Genomic DNA, 20,949 nt, shown 5'->3' on the forward strand with positions numbered 1-20,949 from the left:
TATAAAACTGTACACTATCCCCCCCCCCCCACTTTCCCTCTCAATTGCAAGTTGAGAACATGTAAAAAGTCACGTGCAAAGAGTCACACTGTGCAAATTAAAAATCTCCAAGGCTGTTCACACTAGGCAGCCTGGGTTAATTTTCTCATTCTTGCATATCAAGAAAATGGGGTCATGTTTGGATTGTGATTTGCACACAAGCCTAACCACCGCAAAATTCTCTTCTAATGATACTGACACCACAGGTACGCCTTAAGGCTAACTACATGGAAGGCAACTTGCATTTTTTCCATCACTGTATCCAGGGGAGCGGCGTAAATGGTTGTTAGCAACTGAAGGCGGTGCTACTTTGGGTGTCTCATGTGTCAGTTCCCAACACTTTCTGATAACTGCCACCCAGGAGGAAAATTACATGCAATTTCCCTCCCATTGTATTCACTTTTGAGTTTGTCCGTGGGCACGGACATGTCATTTTCCTACCACTTTGAGATTAAAACCTACATTAAATGGAAAAACCAAAAATCAAAAGACTGTGTGCCTCATGCGCGATGCACAGTGCTCGCAAGAGGCAAGATGTTTATGGCAACATGCAGTCTGGGGTGAGTCCCCAGAGACTGTCAGACAGCAAGCCTGAAGGAGTAATTGTTTAAGCGGCCATCTCTCAATTTCCCATTCACAGCTAACTGACTTGTGGCAGTTTGCTTCTTCCATTTTTGTGCTGGTCGCCTTCAGACCACCTGGGGAGTGTACAGAGCTGACCTAAATTTCATCTTGCTCAGACCAAAGTTGCAAAATGATCGTGGGAAAGATCCCAACTTAACTCACAGTTTGGGAAAGAGCTTGATCTTTTTTTTTCTTTTCTTTTTGCTGTATTTTTGGTGTGGTTTCTTTGACAAAATCATAATGGGATCAAAGATCAGTGCTGCTTTAAAGCCTCCTCCCCCCCCCCTGCTAAATTATCCCTCGTGTCCTAATTTAATCTGATTTTTTAATGTTATTTTTTCGACAGCACTGTATGAATGTTCTTCAAATCATCACTTTTCTGTTCACCTTCCATGCTGTATACTGCCAGTATATAAGGCACAACTAATCCATTTTGAACAGTATGAGACTGAATGACTAGAAACTGCAAGGTTACGGGGCTTTGCTCTCAACGTGTATGAACTCACAATATGGGATTATTATTATTATTATTATTATTATTATTATTATTATTTCAGAAAGTCATTTGATTTGTACATGAAGGGAAACTGAAAAGTGGAGTTTAGGGATAGGTGATAAATTAGATTCAGTTCACATTTCAAGGTGAACCTACCCAATAGATGTAATAATAGCATAAATAAACAAACCAATATGTAAAACAAAGGACAGCCATCCTTCAAAATCCACAGCTTTCTGAATTCTGCAGTTCTCTCAGCCAAGAAATGGGTGCATGAAAGCACATATTCTAGGGCAAAGCATGCATTAAAACGCATGTATTCGTGAAAATAATGTGGGATAACCCAGCCTCATTTAACCAACATGCTTAAGTCGAATTAACACAAGAAGGGGTTAATACCATAGAGTAAACTGTCCTGCCAGGCTTAGCTATGCCCACGTCCCCTCAGCTTGGGAGAAAACAGGTAATCAAGCCTTTGTTCACCCCCAGTCTCCCTGAGAAGTTCCTATACCAATAATTTCACCACTTTAGAAATAAACTAAGTTTTGCTGCCCATGAAACCTTGTAAGTAAACCATTTCATGAAAAACAGATAGGCCTATCTTTAGAAAGGATGAGTGAGCTCTGCTCACCTCTGAGGGGAGCGTGTAAGGGGGGAGAGAGAAGGAGGTGTGACCACATTTACTTTGGCCATGCTTTTTTATGTATCTTTGCTGGCCTCTGCTGGCATGTGGCCTCTGGATGGTGGACCAAGAACAAATAGGCCTCAGGCCCTTAGCTATCCCTGATCTACGGTATCTGCTGCAAAAATTAGGGGGGAATCAGCCTCTGAGATTTATTAATTGCACAGTTAAGCACACTGGATCTGCAGCGATATTACCTACTTTTTTGAAATTGGAATTGCTTTCACATTTTTCCCAATTATGAAAACCATGCTTGCATGGAAAAGCAATATTATTAACAGTTTGTTTTCTTCCATGACAATGCATTTAAACATTTACTGCAGGCTAAAAATCCACAGGGCCAAACCATTGGATATGCAGTATTGGCTGTGTCTAACTCAACACCTGGGGGAAGGCATAAAAGCAGCACTATAATTTTATTTATGTATCAAGGGTTCTTCCTCAGGCAATATCTGTTTTTCCATCTGCATTTCTGTGCCGGAGGGAAGGAGGTCCACAGATGAAAGAGGGGTCCCATTGGTTCACATGAATTTAGGTGCCTCTCAAAAATCTGGTCTAGGACATTGTATTTTAAGTGGGATTTACAGTCCAGCACCATCCAGAAGACCACATGTTCCTCAGCCCTGACCTATATCTACTTCCATGAATATATCTAATACTTTTTAAAAATAAAAATATTATTCTTGTACTAAAAGCTAAAAAATCCTCAAGCGCTTCAGCTTTTCTGCATTGGCAAAGTGGTCCTCCCTCCCGCCCACTGATCATTTTGGTTGCCTTTCTCTTTTACTTAGAGATGCTTTGACCTCGCTGTCATATATACAATATGGATCATTGAGGGGGGAGTAATTTATCGTACCAATGTAAACGCTGATTAATCATCCACCATAGATATATGCAGGTGGGCAAACCATCTGAAGATAACAAATTACCCTTGAATCAGTATGGGTGGTCTCTGTGCGTGAAGGAAGATTGTATCCTTACCTTTCATCAGTATAGAAGGTTTCCTTAACATGAAGTCCTTATTGAACAAAAGCAGGAGGTGATTGGGGAAGTGGGAAGGAGCTGAATCTAGCCTATGCTGTTGAACTGCTGATTAGCTTAAACAAAAATTACCTTCACACAGCCCCAGATGTTCAACTGCATACAGCCAGGTGGATAAATTCAGAGGCAACTGACTTTGTTCACCTATCTCTCCACTCTAGATTGCAAAAGCTTTTCAATAATAATAATAATAATAATAATAATAATAATTTTATTTATATCCTGCCCTCCCCAGCCAAGGCCGGGCTCAGATTGGCTAACAGCAATAAAAGTAACACAGCATTCTAAAATCAATATTCTAAAATCAATTCAAAATCAAATGGCAACCACTGGGCCAGAGTTCTACGAAGATCACCAAAGGAGGGGGTCAGACGGTGCCCTGGCCAAAGGCCTGGTGGAACAGCTCTTTCTTGCAGGCCCTGTGGAAAGCTGTCAAGTCCCGCAGGGCCCTAGTCTCTTGTGACAGAGCGTTCCACCAGATCAGGGCCACAGCCGAAAAAGCACTGGCTCTGGTTGAGGCCAGCCTAACCTCTCTGTGGCCTGGGACCTCCAAAATGTTTTTATTTGAAGACCGTAAGGTCCTCCGTGGGCATACCAGGAGAGGCGGTCCCGTAAGTACGAGGGTCCTAGGTTGTATAGGGCTTTAAAGGTTAAAACCAGCACCTTAAAACTGATCCTGTACTCCACCGAGAGCCAGTGCAGTTGGTATAGCACTGGGTGAATGTGATCCCGCGGCGAGGACCCCGTAAGGAGTCGCACAGCAGCATTTTGCACCCACTGGAGTTTCTGGGTCAGTCTCAAGGGCAGCCCCACGTAGAGTGAGTTACAATAATCAAGTCTGGAGGTGACCGTCGCATGGATCACAGTGGCTAGGTCAGGGCGAGAGAGGTAAGGAGCCAACTGCTTAGCTTGGCGGAGATGAAAAAATGCTGCCTTTGTTATAGCTGCAATCTGCGCCTCCATGGAAAGGGAGGTGTCGAAGATTACACCCAAACTCTTAACGGCCAGTGCTGGCACTAATTGTGCCCCATAAGAGATGAGAGTTGCTCCCCAATCCCATATCTTCCCGACCTGTCTTTGAAGGATTTAACTTCAACCGGCTCCCACGTAACCATCCAGCCATAGCTTCCAAACTTCTGATCAGTGTGTCTGGGGCCGAGTCAGGATGGCCATCCATCAACAGATAGAGTTGGGTGTCATCAGCATACTGATGGCAGCCCAAACCAAAACTCTGGACAAGCTGGGCTCATAAAGATGTTGAAAAGCATCGGGGAGAGTATCACACTCTGCGGCACTCCACACACCAAGGAGTGGCACGATGACAGTTCCCCCCCCCAAGCGCCACCCTCTGTCCCCGACCAGAGAGAAATGAGCGCAGCCATTGAAGGACTGTGCCCTGGATCCCCACGTCGGAGAGGCGGTGATCCAGGAGTTCATGATCGACCATGTTGAAGGCTTCTGACAGGTCTAAAAGAATCAGCAGCCCCGACCCGCCTCAATCCAGCTGCCTGCGGAGATCATCTTTAGGGCAACCAGAGCCGTCTCGGTCCCATGACCAGAGTGGAAGCCGGACTGGAATGGATCCAGAGCCAATGTTTCCTCCAGAAACCCACCAATTAACCTGTTTACAAGAATATATTAAATTGTCAACCATATATTCCTAACAAGAAGCAAGGCACCATTGAGATTTTTTGGATTCTTTATATACCTGAGTTCTTTAGTGCATAAAGTCACATTTGGCCAGCATCGCACAGAATTCTACTGGAATTAGCATTTGCCATTTTGTTACTTGACTATCAATTTTATATATTCCATTTATAAATCCACCCTTTTATCATTTAATGACTCTAGGGTGGATTTTAACATAAAACTGAACTTGAAACAGGTTGCAATATATTGGCATTAAAAAGTGACAGATATTGCTTCTCCGTATAATTCTTTTTTGTTAATATAGTAAAAACTTTGTAATCTTTCTTCTTCCCCTCTCTTCTTATTCACACTTTTCTTTCTTTTTGAATGTAATAGAATAAAAAAAATCTAAAAGTAATGTTAAAAAACTAGATCACAATAACCATCACATTAAAGAAAATGTAATGTAATTACTACTGAAATCACAGCTGGTACTTACATTGACATACAAAGCCCTAAATGACTTGGGTTGCAAATATCAGAAGGAATGCCCCCTCCCATGCAGACTTGCCCAGGTGTTAAGATCTGGAGGTGAGGCCTTGCTGATAAGCTCTGCTGTCTTATGAAGTTTGTGGGGCAGCAGAGCATAAGAGGGCCTTTTTTGTGATGGCCCCAGATTGTGGAATGCACTTCTCTTCAAAGAGCATTTTGACATCAGGACAAGATGCATCTTTTTGCATAGGCCTTGAGGTTGGGGACAAGATCAGAATCCCCCTTTCATTTACAGTGTTGACGCTGTTGCTGGTTGCTGTTGATTTGGTTTTGGCCTAGTAATGTGTATGTATTACATGCCTTACTTATTTTGTACTGTATGTAACCCACCCTGGGACTGCATGATAAAGGGCAGGCTATAAATGCCAATAAATATTAAATAAAGCAAGCAGACAGGCAATAAATCAGACAGTAACTGGTTTCATTGCATCAAACTCATCCAAATGCCTGGGCATCTTTAGCTATCCCCCAAATTTAAGTAATTAGCACCTCAGAGGTGAAGGCGTTAAAATTACTAGTGAACAGAATATTCAGATTCAGATTTTCTGTAAGGCACAAAGAGCAGAAGTCAATGTGAATGAGAACCTCTCCATAACACAATTATTCAAGAGCAGCAATTAAACAATATATGTTTATTCAGAACACATTTATTGTCATGCATTCCATTGCCTTACCCCTCTGTTGTTGTTTTCATTGGCCTTATTCAATGAAAGCCAAGTGATGTGAATTCAGTTCACCAATATGCTAATATCACATATGGTGTTATTTGATGCACTTATATAAGATACACAGTCATACGCAAGACGCATCGCTATCAGAATACAAAAAAGCCAAGGCCATGCTGTAGTTCTGACAGAAAAGTATTTTTAGGTGTGCAAAAGATGTGGGTTTTGTTCCACAATTCCCTGACATACATTCCCTGTTCAGAAAAATCAGTCTAGCAGGGAGGTGAGGCAATAGCTCAGTCTCTAGAGACACCTGAACTGCCAAGGTCTATTTTTGGCCCTGCCCCAAATTTGGCATGTGAGAGGAAAATCTCCTGCATGTATTAGAATCCTAAGTGTGCAGAAGGATTCCTGAAATATGAACAGATGGCCTGATTTAAACAGGATGTCAGGCCCTTACAAGTTGCCACGGTTTTCTTTTCCAAGCAAAGGCTCCTATTACTGTGATGCTTCCCCTATTTCCCTAAGCCACGGCATGTTCCAAGAGCACAGTATTTGCTTTCCTTTGGAAGGAGGTCGCTGGAAGCTCATTGGCTTTTTTGCAATGTTTGAGTTTATCTGCAAGTTTACAGGAGCATGGGTGGAGGTTCGCAATATAAAACACTGCAGCAGGTTGCCAAAGTCCACATCAGATCATCCAGCACCCTTAAGGTGGTTACAGAGCCCAAACTCAGCTTTCTCAAAAGGGTTTCTTCAGGCATGTTAAAGCTAACAAATGTATTGTGGCATAAGTGTTTGTGATGTAGGGCCTATTTCTTTACTCTAGCCCATGAATGCTTACGCCATAATGGCATTGGCAACTTCAAAATTGGTTTACTGAAATGCCCTCTACGTGGGGGTACCCTTGTGCTTCCTCCAGAAGCAGCAGTTACTCATTTTGAAGTAAAAGCAGCTTGGGTCAGATCCAGAAAATCTTCCCTTGCTCACTGTTTGCTTCTGCAAAAAAGACCTTCAGGGGCTAATGGGGGCATTTTCAGAGCATGCATGATTGAAAGCGCATTCTCAATTACAGCTCTGCAGCTGATTTTTCTTCAGCTAACAAATGGCCGGTTTAAGCATTAAAAAACCCACAAAAAGTGAGAATAATGTAATATTTAGTTTTGCCCTAAATCAACAAATATCTAGCAGCATGCAAAGGATAGACCATTGCCAGGCATCATCTTCTTTAGAGCAAAAGCTTCCTGAGAAAACTGGGAAAGGCAATTGATTTATTAGCCACTTTTCTACGTAAAAACACCCAAAGTGGCACAAAACAAAAAGCACAATAATCAATAAAATTTACCTAATACAGTACAACAATAAAAGCTCAGTAAAAGCCTAAAGTCAGCTTGGCTTGCAATATAACCAAAGCCTAAAAATCACAACCTAAACAAATGTAGCAGTAAAAAAAATAACCCTAAACACGAAAGCTTTCTATCCTGCTCACAGCAGTTTATGCACATTAAAGGATGCCAGTATCACTCTGCTGGCTCAGAGCCTTCCATTCTACTCGCCAAATGGGTGGGCAGGTGGAAGTGTCACTAGCAGAAAGCTGGGGAGCGGTGGAGTTAGGATCACTCACTTAAGCCTGTAATCCTATCTTCCTCTTCTTTTTCTTGGTGTATCAACAAAAAAAATCAAATAATATTTTTTTAAAAGTCTGTAATCCTATATCCCTGGGATGACTGATCTTTATTTCCTTCTTTTTGGATTTAGCACCAAATTAATCCATGCTCAGTCCTCGGGGGTGGAGAGAAGTGTAAAAGTGAGTGTGACCCAATTTTTGTGACCCCACATTTCAGGGGTCTTGAGGGGTCATGAAAACCTTTTGATGTCACAGAATTATGATACCGACTGTGTTTTCCCAGTGGATCAACTGAATTCAATGGGACTTTATTCTAAGCAAACATGTGTTGGATTGTACTGTAAATGATGGGACAGCCTCTCAAGCAGCCCTTTACCAATGCCAACCGTCTTAAGACACAAACTTTCCCACTTGCAAGACATTTTTGGCATATTCTGAATGTACAGTGGTACCTCTAGTTACGTTCCGCTCTCGTTACGGACTTTCAGCTTACGAACGCGGCCAACCTGGAAGTGTTTACTTCCGGGTTCGCCACGCGCGCATGCGCAAAAGCAATCCCCTGCTTCGTGCATGTGCAGAAGCGCTCGATCACGCCATGCACATATGCGGAAGAGGCACTCTAGTTGCAGACTTTTAGGGATGCGAATGGCACCCTGAAACGGATTAAGTCCGCAACTAGAGCTACCACTGTATTGTTGTGTAAGAGTGGGTACGTACTTCTGGTTCCTTTGCTGTTGCTTGAGGCACAGGTGGCCTCAGTGGCAGGGATCTGGACAGGGATAGCCGAACTCCTGGTATTCTCTAGGTCAGATTACTGCAATGTGTCATCCATGGGGCTGCCTCTAAAGACGGTTCGGAAACTTCAGCTGGTGCAGAATTCAGCAGCCAGCTTGCTTACCAGGGCAAGCCAGTTTGAGCATATAATGCCAATCCTAACCCAATTACACTGGCTGCCAATCAATTTCCAGGCCCACTTCAAAGTGCTGGTTTTGACTTATAAAGCCTTAAATGGCTCAGGACTGCAATACCTCAAGGTTCACCTCTCCTCCTATGAACTGACCTGCGTTCATCATCTGAGGCCCTTCTTCATGTGCCTTCTCCACAAGACGTCTGGAGGATGGCAACACAAGAATGGGCCTTTTCTGTGGTGGCTCCCCATTGGAGAAATGCCCTCTCCTGGGAGGCTCACCTGATGTCTTCATAACAACAACAACAACAACAACAACAACAACAACAACAACAACAACAACAACAACAATTCCCCAGCCACTCTGGGCGGCTTCCAAAAGAAATATTAAAATCCTCTAATACATCAAACATTAAAAGCTTCCCTAAACAGGGCTGCCTTCAGATGTCTTGTAAAAGTCTGGTAGTTGTTGTTCTCTTTGACATCTAGTGGGAGGGCGTTCCACAGGGAGGGCTTTAGGCACCAAGCGAAAACCTTTCTCTTCAACCAGGCCTTTGGTTGATTAACATTCTATGTCCACCTAAATGTGTTTTTGAGAGGGGGGCTATTGGTTTGTTTTTGTTTTTATTATGCATTTTGTGTTCTCATTTTGAATTTCTATGTTGTGAACTGCCTTGTGATCTCCGGATGAAGGGCAGCACACAAATTTAATAATAATAAAAGAATGGTTAACAATTTATTTCCAATAAAATATTTTTCACCATTGGGGATGCAAGTGTTCTTCCCTCTTTGCAATTCTACTCTGGGCTTGAGATATCTCATTTATTTGGGCTCTGTGCTGTGGATGTACGTTTTCTGCCCTGTCTCTTTAAACCTTTCCCATGCATCCTACAGTGTGCGACAGAGCACCATGATCAAGGCTTCTACATATATAACATTATCTTTGTAGTTGCAGCCACTAAGCTCAATATCCCACACTGCTGCTGCTCCGGTTTACCGAACCTACTATGCAAGCGTAAGGAAGTCGTTAGGATCGGCTGTAGCCTGGTTTTGTTTTATTTATTGTAATTATTTCAAAATTAGCATAAACACTGAAAGATTTAGGACTCTACAGCATCCAAAAGCCTCTGGCACTTCATGGAAGCTGGCACCTTCAATTTGAACCACTTCGAGAGTGATAACAGTTGCTTTGAAATTGACACGGTTCACGCTGAAGCTGGTCTTCAAAGAGAGGAACTGGCATTAGGAAAAAAATTAAAATCCTCCAATCCCAGCTTGTGCTTCTGGCGCACGGCACATGCATATACATCCCATAAGGAGCACGGTCTGCATCGTGCGGTTATTTCGTACTTAATAAAATTAACATTAGCAACAGAAAATAGGATTTGAGGTGACATTTCAGCCAAGGATTTTTTCCCCTTCCCCACAGCTGAAAAGGCGACCATAGCTAAGGGGGAGGGGAGGAACAGCAAAATTCTGATCCTTTTTAAAATCCCTAGCATGGTTTCATTAGCTTCTTGAACCAAGATTGGCTCGCCCCGTTGAAGAGAGATACGGAACAAGAGCAAACGAGAAAGAATAGATTGCTTACTTCACATAATCTTCCCCCGAAGTGCGTGGATTTCATAACTGCTGTGTGCTGATGCAGGACACCTACTTGCACTTATTTACTTACATCAGCTTGTAAGAGGGATAATTCATCAAACATGTAAAAAAAGAAGACGCAGAACTGTGCAAGATGCCTTTTTTTTTTTTTTGAAGCAGTAAAACCTATCCAAGCAATTTGTCATCCGAAATTATTCATCCATCATTATTTTCATAACATTCAAAGGTAGGCAAAGAAGATTCCATACCAGCAGAAATGTGCATTGAGAAAAAAAGCAACCATTAGAAACATCCTAGTAGGGAATTAAATTTTCTCTTTCACCCTCTTCTCTCCTGCTCCCCCCCCCCCACCCTCTGCAATGAACCTTGCTCATATCTAGAGTGGGAATAATGTTCCCTGACTTACGACTGGCTGTCCTGCTTTGATCACTCTGGACGCTGTCATTCGACTGGTTGCTTGAGATCGACGAGACACTGGAGCTCCTGACAAAGCCAAAGGCTGCTAGTTTAGCGGCCGGCAAGCGGGAATAACCAGGAGGGCGAAGTCCAGACTGACATGGCTTGGGAAGGTTTGATTTCGTAGCATTTGGATTCGGGACTTTTTTGAGATCAACTGGGGGTAGAAATTAAAAATGTTATATGAAAACGTCAGGAAGCAAAAATTGCATTACAGGGCTGTGTTTATTGGAAACGAACAGTCTTAGGATCTAAAGTAGGCCATTCTTTTGGCCTTTTTCAAGTTGGCATCTTTTAAACATACCACCACCACCACCAGTGGAGTTAAAAGCACTAGACTAGAGCTGAGCAGGCGTTTTTCAGTAGAGCTGGAATGGACCACATGGGTCCTCTAGTCCAACGCCCTGCAATGCAAGAATCTTTCACCCAATGTGGGGCTCGAACCTATGACCCTGAGATCAAGGGTTTCATGCTCTGCCAACTGAGCTATTCCAGCTGAAACATATAAGGTACTACAATAACTTTGGTTGGTTTTTGTAGGTTTTAAACATAAAAATGAAATAAATGAGTGGCTGGGGAAGCCCAGCCAGATGGGCGGGGTATAAATAAATTATTATTATTATTATTATTATTATTATTATTATTATTATTATTATTATTATTATTTAAAGATATCCCACATACCCCAGGTGGGTGGTTTGTAGGGGCCTCAGCTGTGCAGGGAAGAAGGTTAGAAAGTCACCCTGGTCTTCCTCTCCCCTGCTTTACCCTGAATGGATTCAGAAATATGGGCTGCAAATAACTTCAGACAATGCCCCTCCTGGCCTCTCATGAGACTACTGCTTCTCCATTGCCTTAGGTGGCTGAGTTGCGATATTCCTTCTCCTTGGTGCCAGAGCTTCCTTTGCCATCACTCCAGTGGCTAGGACAACCCTTTTGTTTTCAGGAGCCAACGTCCTTGTTGTGCTGTGGGGCTGGCCGTGGTCAGGCCACTCAAGTCGCCTTCCTTGCTCTGATGGGATGGAGAATCCAGTACACGACCGTATTTATGATAATCAGCACTAACTGGAACTACTGATAGAAAATCCAAGCGTAACACAGATAGGATTATATTCAATGGGGGGCACTGACATTACAGCTAGGCTGTCAGAGCAAATGTGAAAGAAACTTAATGGCAGGGTGCCATCCTCCTGCAGGGAAATACATTTTTCAGCAGCAAATTAAGTGTAATGGTAAAACTTAATACTGTCTTCTAAAGAAGAGTTATAGCACATCCACCTTCTGTCTGATGTCTTTATTATTTAGAATTTCCTAATTACTTGCTCAACAGGGGTATAATCTCCATTTTGAAGGATTTCCAGAAAATCATAGGTTCTAACAGGAAGGCTTTCAGCACAGGAAAGCTTGCTTTAGATACAGGATAGCCGTATTTAAACATCACAACCTTTTTCATGCAGCATACTAAAAAGGACTTTCCCCATGGTGCCAAATAACAATCCCTGTGGAAGGTGAAACATTTCAGAGTTTCCCAAGTCATGGCGCATCCGTACTCAAGCGCCACCACACCCAAGGATAAGGAGCTGTCCTTATAACACCATAAAGTGTTTTTAAATGTTACACCAGGAACAGCATCAAGGTGGAGCAATTGTTGAAAGTGTAATACTTTAACTTGCCTTCAGGCAGGGCCTAAACTGAATAGCTTATGGACAGTTGACTACACAGCCGAGATAATAGAATCCGTCTTTTGATTCCTGCCACTTCATTACAGTGTGTCAGGACCTATTGGCCAATGCCCCATGTGGTGAAATGTACAACCACAGGCTTTCAGTGCTCTGGTCTGGCTCCACCCACCAGGATGGCCATTGGCTCCACATAGGCAGGATGGAATATAGGTAGGTTCCCAGTCTCAGTGGTGCTTTGCTTGAGCTCTGGAGTGTCTTGCGTTCCTAGCCTTGTTCTTCAGTTCTGACTCCTACCCTTGGCTTCTGATTGTTGCTTGCTCTTGACTCCTGGTTCTGACTTGCTCCACTGCCTCCCGTGGACAAGTGCTTCTATGCAAACATGGTGGTTTTATCCAAAATTTGTTAGTATTCACTGAACAGCAATGGGGTGACTGACTACAGCTACCAGCAACTTTTCTTCAATGATCAGAGATCCAGACAATGTTATTTTAATCTCTGGTATTAATTTCAGTTTATCTGTCAAAATAAGCAAGAAGAAATACTCCATTTTGTAGCTGCCTGAAGGCAGTTTCAGAATTAAACATTGTCTGTGCTCTACAAGAATCAGTCTCTTTGATGCTTTCGCTGTCCCGTTAGAGGACTTTAAAGTGTTTCCAAGTAGAGATTGGCTGACAAAAGACAGATGTAACTGGAGTTATAAGGACATCTGAAAACTGCTGTATGCATTCACCATGGCACAGCAAATACAGCAAATCATGCAGGGAGATGATGAAGGGTTGAAGTAGACATGATGATGGCTGCTCCATGGGAAAGAACTGAGTTTCAGCAGTAACAGCTAGATATGGATAAATCAAGTTTGTAGCTGAGTGGCTCCCAGGTCCGGGACTTGGGGAGTCCACTGATTCTGGATAGGACCGTATATGAGTGCATTTTAAAAAGGTTCACATTAGTGCATATTTAAACTATTATATGTCCAACTTGTATACCGTTTGGCCTAATACACATATTTGCGAGCAATTTATTTTAATAAAATGCATTTTTATATTTTCACTAATATACACATTTTATACCCACTTTCCTCTAAAATACACATTTTTATCCGGGGGGGGGGGGGAGGTTGGTGAGTGTATTGTGAAACTCAGATAATTGTGAATTCTGCACAAAACCACATTTCCCAACAACTGGTATTCAGAGGTATACTGCCTCTGAAACTGCAGGTAGAACAGCAGTCTCCCATGGCATCTATTTAAATTATTTAGTTCCATCAATTCAGGGAGATGGGATGAGCATCATAATGCAGAAGGAGGGGGTTGGGGGTTGGGTGTACCCATATCTATATATTTATTGGAAAAATTTCTCTTCCTAGACCAGGGCAAGTGGAGTGGAGCATGTTACAGTGGTACCTCGGGTTAAGTACTTAATTCGTTCCAGAGGTCCATTCTTAACCTGAAGCTGTTCTTAACCTGAAACACCACTTTAGCTAACGGGGCCTCCTGCTGCCGCTGCACCACTGGAGAACAATTTCTGTTCTCACCCTGAAGCAAAGTTCTGAACCCGAGGTACTATTTCTGGGTTAGCGGAGCCTGTAACCTGAAGCGTATGTAACCTGAAGCGTATGTAACCTGAGGTACCACTGTACTTGGGTATGTACATTTGTATTAGAAAGAGAGAATTACCTCCCTACCTCTGAAATTTGTCTTGGTTCATTCATTTAAAGGTAAAGATGCTTCAACTGAGCATTTCTACTTGCAGGGGCCACCCAGGGCATCTATCTAAATGCTGACCACTGACAAAGATGCCATTATCCATTTTCTCTCCCCCCTACCGTAACACATAAAAAACCAGTCATCCAACAAAGGCTACAGCAGCTTGAAACCAATAAACCTTTTTAATGTCTTGCTTTGGTGGTTCTCTGAAAACAGAGGCACTGGGATATCAGCATCAGCTGCTTTCAGGGCAAACACTGTTCGTTTTCCTTGAGAGCCGCCGTATGCCATGCTGTGGAAGAATTAAGAGCTTTCTGCATCAAGTGAAGATAGAACTTTCTGGCGGCACATTGGGTCTGCCCCAGGTATTGCAGCAAGAAGAAGTCTTTTTAAAATTGTGTTAGTGGCTCAGCATACACTGCAAATGTCTAGATATTGGGGCTTAGAGTTGAAAGTCAAGATCAGGCAAGATCAGGTGGACGTAACTGGTAACTTTGCCTGCTAGTCTTGTTGGTAAAGCACTCTGCTTAAGGTAAATTCTTCAGTCTTGGGAAAAGGCCTACTTGCATTAATTAACTACTTGCAGGCAATCAAGTAGTCACAAACAGAATACTCTGGGCATAGGCTGGGTAGCTCAGTCAGTAGAGCATGAGACTCTTAATCCCAGGGTTGTGGGCTTAAGCTCCAAATTGGGTGAAAGATTCCTGCACTGCAGGGGGCTGGACTGGATGACCCTCGTGGCCCCTTTCAACTCTACAATTCTATGATTCTTAGTCTGGTTCTGTTGTTAAGTACGGACCTCCAGAACAAATTAAGTACTTAACCTGAGGTACCACTGTATACTACATTTTTTTAGATATGCCTTGAGACAGTCTTTAAACCTCTTACTCAAAAAAAATCACCATTTTATAGTTCAAATCGGGGGAAATAAATACAGTAAATGGGCAAAAGTACAAGGATTCACAAAATGTTTAGGGGTAGATTCAGGTAGGCAGCCACATTGGTCTGATGCAGTTGAAATAAATAAACAAATAAATAAATAAATAATTGTTTAGGGGTGTGCATACCCCTGCGTCCCCGTCCCCCCCGAAAAATGTACTGGCCTTAGCAATCACTCCACAAAAAGTATTGTGTAACTTAAAATCAATCAAACACAGAGCTCCCAAAGATGGTGAGATCAACCTTCAGTATAGGCAAAAAATTATGTATAATGCTTTTATAATTATTTACAATACAGTGCAGTCTTCCAATACTGGACATATTGATGGAATTTTATCTTGTTATCAGAATGGAGTCAGACACATTATTTTAGAAATGTACAGTGCCTCCAAATGGAGGGTGAAATTTTGTATTGTTTTGAAGGTTGTGGAAATCTCGGCAACAAAGAGGCTTCCATCCTCAAAAAAATCCTTTAAAAATCTTTAAATTTAATTAGGTAGCCAGAGATTTAAGTCCTGCATGCCCTTTTCCAGGGAATTATGGAATTGCAAACTATTCAGGCTTATGATAACATCAGGCTCACTATGAAGTCCCTGAATGGTTGGGATTACAGTGGTGCCCCGCAAGACGAATGCCTCGCAAGACAGAAAACCCGCTAGACGAAAGGGTTTTCCGTTTTGGAGGTGCTTCGCAAAACGAATTTCCTATGGGCTTGCTTCGCAAGATGAAAATGTCTTGCGAGTTCCTGCGGGGGGGTTTTCCTCCCCCCCTTTTTCCCAAGCCGCTAAGCCGCTTATCAGCTGATCCGCTAAGCCGCTAAACCGCTTATCAGCTGATCCGCTAAGCCCGCTAATAGCGCTAAGCCGCTAAGCCGCTAATGGGCTTGCTTCACAAGACGAAAAAACCGCAAGACGAAGAGACTCGCGGAACGGATTCTTTTCGTCTTGCGAGGCACCACTGTACATAGTAAAGAAGCCCTATTTGCTGAAGAAGCAGGACAGTGCAGCTATTATTATCCCAAATACATGCAAAAACGAAAAAACCTTTTCAGAAGTAGGGATTCTGGGTTACCATTCTGGGGACCCTAAAAGTACTTATCTTTGTCCTCAGTTCCAAAACTGGTATACATTTGGCATAGTTTTCATGCTTACTTAAAAAAAGAAACACGAAGTTGAATTTTGCGTTAAGAATAAAAATGATGGCATGAGTCAAAGTAATTCCACAATTAACTTAGTTTTGAGTGGAGACTCAGGTACCCATGGCCACTGGATAACTTCACAACCTGCTTACAAATATTGTTCATTTTGGCACATATTTTATAAAAATTAATTAGTAAGATCAATGTGTATTCCCAACAAATTTTGCCCTTTAATGAGGGCACTTCTATGCAGTAACCATTTGACTGTATGGATACACTTCCCACACTGGAAGTGGATCCATTAATTAATGTGCAAGATAGAAGTTTTATATGCAAATTGAGCAAATAACCTTAATCACTGTTATTAGACTTAATCTCTATGATTAGACCATGCTAGGAACAGGCCCCAGCTCTGTTCATTTTGGTATCTCCCCACCCCACACCCCACTTTTTTTAAAGAAAATAAATTGACCACTGTAATTAAAAAACAGACAGTGAAGATGGATACCTGAATTATCTGGATGAAAAAGCGGAGGAGAACTGGCTATTGGCCCTTGTGGATGGATGCAGCTTGCTGAAGACCTCTGGCTTGTAATCAAAATCCTGCTTTTTGCAGACGGTAATCTGGAAACTGCTCCCAGTCCCAATTGAGGTTTAAGTATCATTGCAGAGCGATAAAAGCTTGGAGGCACCTCATAGTGAGTGTATGGTGGAGGACAAAATTCTCCTTTCACAGGCCTTTCCCCAACCTGCGCAAATATAAATACAAATAAAGTTAGGGCAAGAAAGGTATCTCGAGAAACAAAATATATGGCGTTTGCATAACTGCTTATAAGTACTGAGATCACTGCTTTCCAGCATGATCATTGGTTTGGTATGTAGAGGTGGAAAATGCAGTAATCTCTGAATAAAAGTGATAGACTACCTTTCACAACAGAACATCAAATGGTGGCGTTCCATTATGATTGCTTGAAAATTATTTGGTAAGGCTGAATACACAGAAAGGTTACCTACAGTGCAATCCTATTGTCTTTTGTTTTTGTACTTAAAAAACAATCCCTATTTCAGCTTTTTATGGTATGCCTGCAAAACACCTTGAGACACATGTAAAAGGTGATTAATATATGCAGTACTGTCGTAACTTGGAAGTCGAACACCTTGCGAGACAAACGCTTTGGCTCCTTAACACTGCAAACCCGGAAAGTGAGTGTTCCGGTTTGCAAACGTTCTTTGGAACCCGAACATCCGATGCAACTTCCACGGCTTCCGATTGGCTGCAGGATGTTCCTGTAGCCAATCAGAAGCCGCACCTTGGTTTCCGGAACGGATTCCGTTTGACTTCCGAGGTACTCTCTAAGTGTCCCGATTTTCCAGGGGCAGTCGCAGAAACCCGAAGGCTGTCCCAGTTTCTGATTTGATCCCAGAATGTCCCTATTCTGCCTGCCAGCACTGCCAAGTGAAGACAAGGGACAGCAGCAGTGAGGGTGTAACCCATTGCCTCTCCATGGCTGCCACTGCTGGCCTCCTCCTGTGGGGAGCTTGTAGTAGGTGCTGGAGAGTAGGCAAGGAGGAGGAATGGCCGCTGCCACCAAGGCTCAGCCCTGTGTGGTGTACCAGCTCTGAGGGGCAGGGAGATAGCAAGACCGCCCTGGGTGGGAAGAAAGGGGGAGCGGAAGGGCAAAAGAAGTCTTGATTTTTAAAAAATAGAAATGCTTTGTGCATCCGCGTCTAATCTTGTCCCTTTCTAAAATGTATTTATTGCTGTGTGTTTTTCTTTTTGCAAATTTACCAAAGAGTAAAATAAAATCAGGATTAAGAGGCTTTCTTGGGATGGTGTGTGTGTGTGTGTGTGTGTGTGTGTGTGTGTGTGTGTGTGTGTGTGCTTTGTCCCATTGCCTTTTTTCTAATAGGAAATGCTCTGCAGGAGGGGGGACAAAGATGGGGGGTCAGTTGGTGCAGGAGTGAGAAATGTCCCTGTTTTCATCTGAGGAATGCTGGAGGGCATGTTAATAACAACAACCAAGTCTCATTAAGTTCAACTGGATATAGAATTTCTGGCTAAATCTGCACTCCTGTAACACTTAGGACTGAGAGTAAGTCCCGCTGAGTGGGGCTTCCTTGTGAACAAACAGGCAAAGCAGTGCTATTTTTCTCACCATTAACACCTCCTTTGTTCTCTTAGAATGGCAATGGCGGCCACCTGAGAGGTGCTGAAACTGAATTCTGGTGAGTTCCAGCTGGAAAAAAAGTCCTGATGCAAAGGGAATGGCTACAATCCTACACACATTTGCGTGGGACGAAGTGCCACAGGCTAACAGTGGTACCTCAGGTTACATATGCTTCAGGTTACAGACGCTTCAGGTTACAGACTCCACTAACCCAGAAATAGTATCTCAGGTTAAGAACTTTGCTTCAGGATGAGAACAGAAATTGTGGTCCCACAGTGCAGCGGCAGCAGGAGGCCCCATTAGCTAAAGTGGTACCTCAGGTTAAGAACAGTTTCAGGTTAAGAACAGACCTCCAGAACGAATTAAGTTCTTAACCCGAGGTACCACTGTATTTCTGAGCAGTTCCGTATGTACAGGATTCCACTACTCAGCAGGGCATTTTAATCACCTTTGTTCTTTATTAGACAGTAAGCTAGTGAAGTCTGCTTTTATATGTGCTCATTGTCTTTTGTTTTACAGAGAGGAATTGGAAAACATTTAGCAGGGAAAGTAACTGGACACTAATGTATTGGACACTCAGATGCTCTGATTAATGAGAAATGAATTAAAAGGTGGTATCTAGTAACAAATTAAATATAAATGTATCAATGTAGACAAAAGAATTAATCTTCCTAAATTTATGTATGTTATCGTGAATGGATTTGTGGTGGTGATGGTGGTTGTGTGAGTGATTAATGGATCCCTCCCTGTGCCTGCCCCTGCCCCAACCAAGCAATAAAAAAATGAAATTTCCACAACAAGATACTGGCCCTGCAATGCTTTATATGCAGGCCATGATTCACATATGTAATCGTATCACAAATTCATTGGAAATGAGCATTTTCCATTGCTGTGCTTATACTTGGAACTATCTTCCCTGTGCTGTACAGGAAGTGTCATCTGTTATGTTTTTTAGATATATTCTGAAGACATATCTTGTTTGCTGAAGCTTTTGCCAGCTCTTAATACTGGACTTTATAATTTTTGCAGAGTTTTATTCTGGTTTTAGTGTTACAAGTTTTATATGGGCGATTGTATTGTGAATTGCTGTTTACCATTTAGAAATTGTGCTGCAGTCTAAATTTTATTTCTAAATAAATCATTGCTTTCAATTATGCCTACCTCCGAGTAATGGGCACAAGTCGTGCTTTTTTCTGGGGCTACTCAAGGGTACACAGTACTGGAATCCCTCCCCCCCCCATGTTAAAAGTGTGGCACTTACTGTATCAACTTCATGGTGAGAACCGGGACCCTTTTTCTTAAAAAGAAGGGGGGGAGCACTGGGCACAATCTGGCCAAAGTGTGATCTATTTATACTTCATTGGTTTCAGTGGGATAACTAAACATGCAGCCTAACACTGCAATTTTTTATATATCTGCTCATAAGCAAGCTCCATTGAGTTCAATGGGACTTGCATCCAGGTAAGTACGTACAGGGGATGCTCGAATTGCAAATGTGATCCGTGCGGGATGCACATTCACAACCTGCGTCTGCGCATGTGCGGGTTGCGATTCAGCACTTCTGCACATGCGCAAAGCGCAATTTAGCACTTCAGTGCATGCACGACCACCAAAACGCGGAAATAATCTGTTCCGGTACTTCCGGGTTTCAGCGGTCCGCAACCCGAAAAAACGCAACCTGAAGCAGCTGTAACCCGAGGTATGAGAGTATAGAATTGCAGTCAAAATCCCTCCCACTGACATCAACTGATCTTTTTAAAGTGATTAATAGTAAGTATCTAATGTATTTATCAACAGGATTTTAGTAGTGGCATCAAATATTAAACTGATCCCCTTGTGTGTAAATACTGCTCCCCCCATAATCTAGGGGTAGGGAATCTTGGGCCCCCCCTTTCCCCAGGTCGCACCAGCATTGTTTTATACACTCAAGTGTTTTTGTCTGACTGAAATGTGTCACTGAACTCGCTGATCTTTCTGGAAGCAACTGCAAGCATTTTTGTTTTGACAAGCTTTTGCAGCTAGATGAAAAGGCCTCTGCCGCAGGTGCTTATTTTGTTTCTTTTTAAAACCTATACTCAGTTGTTCCTGTAGAGTTTGGTGGTTTTTTTAAAACTTATTTTAGCTGTTTTTAAGACTAAGTCTGCAAATTGCCTGTGGAAGGCAATTCACAAATTAATAAATAATAGTAACATTCACATTCATCACTATACTCACTTTTGCCTCCGGCCCCACCCACCAGTGGCATGTGGCCCCCAGAAGATTGCCCAAAAGGGAAAGTGGTCCTCAGGATGAAAAATGTCCCCCACCCCTGCAGAAAATAACTGCCTGCTCAGCAGTTGCTCTATTTCTCCCAAAGGGAAATTGCTCACTAAGGACACTTCAGGGTGACCTGCTCTTAAGCATCAATCCTGATTTCTTAGCAAGGCGATTAGGCAATATTGGCTATTTAAGGAGCATTCACTTAGATTTGTTTGCAGAGATGCTCGACAAGGTTGCTTTAAAGTACTTTTTGCTGCATTTCTCCCATCATTTTTCTTATTGCAGGAGGTCCACATTTGGGGGAATTTGGTTTGTTGTGCAAGAACTCCAAATCAGATTCCATTGGGCAACTTGAATTTGTCAGTTAAATTAACAAAGGCCGCCACTGCAGGGCGGAATCCTGCATAGCTTTGGAACTTGCCCAGGGAAATATAAACTGCACCATACAATCTCTGATATTTCTACTCTATTTCAGTAGATGCTGGCATGTGGCTGCCATATGGAAGGAGAGAGAGAGAGAGAGCGAGAGATGACAGCGAACATGCTGGTTCACCTTGTCAACCCAGCTCTGACTTTCCTATAATCCTGGCGAATGGTTACACCTGGAAGTGTCCTGCAGGCAGCTCCTGGAAGACAAGCACCCCAGCAGGTTTTTGCAAGGTTGCTTTTGAACATGTGCGAAAAGGGCATGGCAGCAATTTTAAGAAAGCAAAAAAGCAAAAAAGACAAATGCACCT

At 42.7% G+C, this 20,949-nt stretch overlaps 1 protein-coding gene across 3 annotated transcripts in view; it reads right to left on the bottom strand.

Annotated features, from left to right (window-relative positions):
- MTUS2 (microtubule associated scaffold protein 2) overlaps positions 1-20,949 on the bottom strand; it is a 321,603-nt gene that overhangs the window by 178,148 nt on the left and 122,506 nt on the right. For all 3 annotated transcript variants that reach the window (XM_081197860.1, XM_081197861.1, XM_081197859.1), the window contains 2 exons: positions 16,294-16,534; positions 10,271-10,477 (listed from right to left, as the gene is read on the bottom strand). In XM_081197860.1, the coding sequence (XP_081053986.1) occupies positions 10,271-10,477; positions 16,294-16,534 (448 nt within the window). The remainder of the gene's footprint in view (positions 1-10,270; positions 10,478-16,293; positions 16,535-20,949) is intronic.

This window comes from Podarcis bocagei (genome assembly GCF_964188305.1).
Source record: "Podarcis bocagei genome assembly, chromosome: 6".
NCBI classification, from domain to species: Eukaryota; Metazoa; Chordata; class Lepidosauria; order Squamata; family Lacertidae; genus Podarcis; species Podarcis bocagei.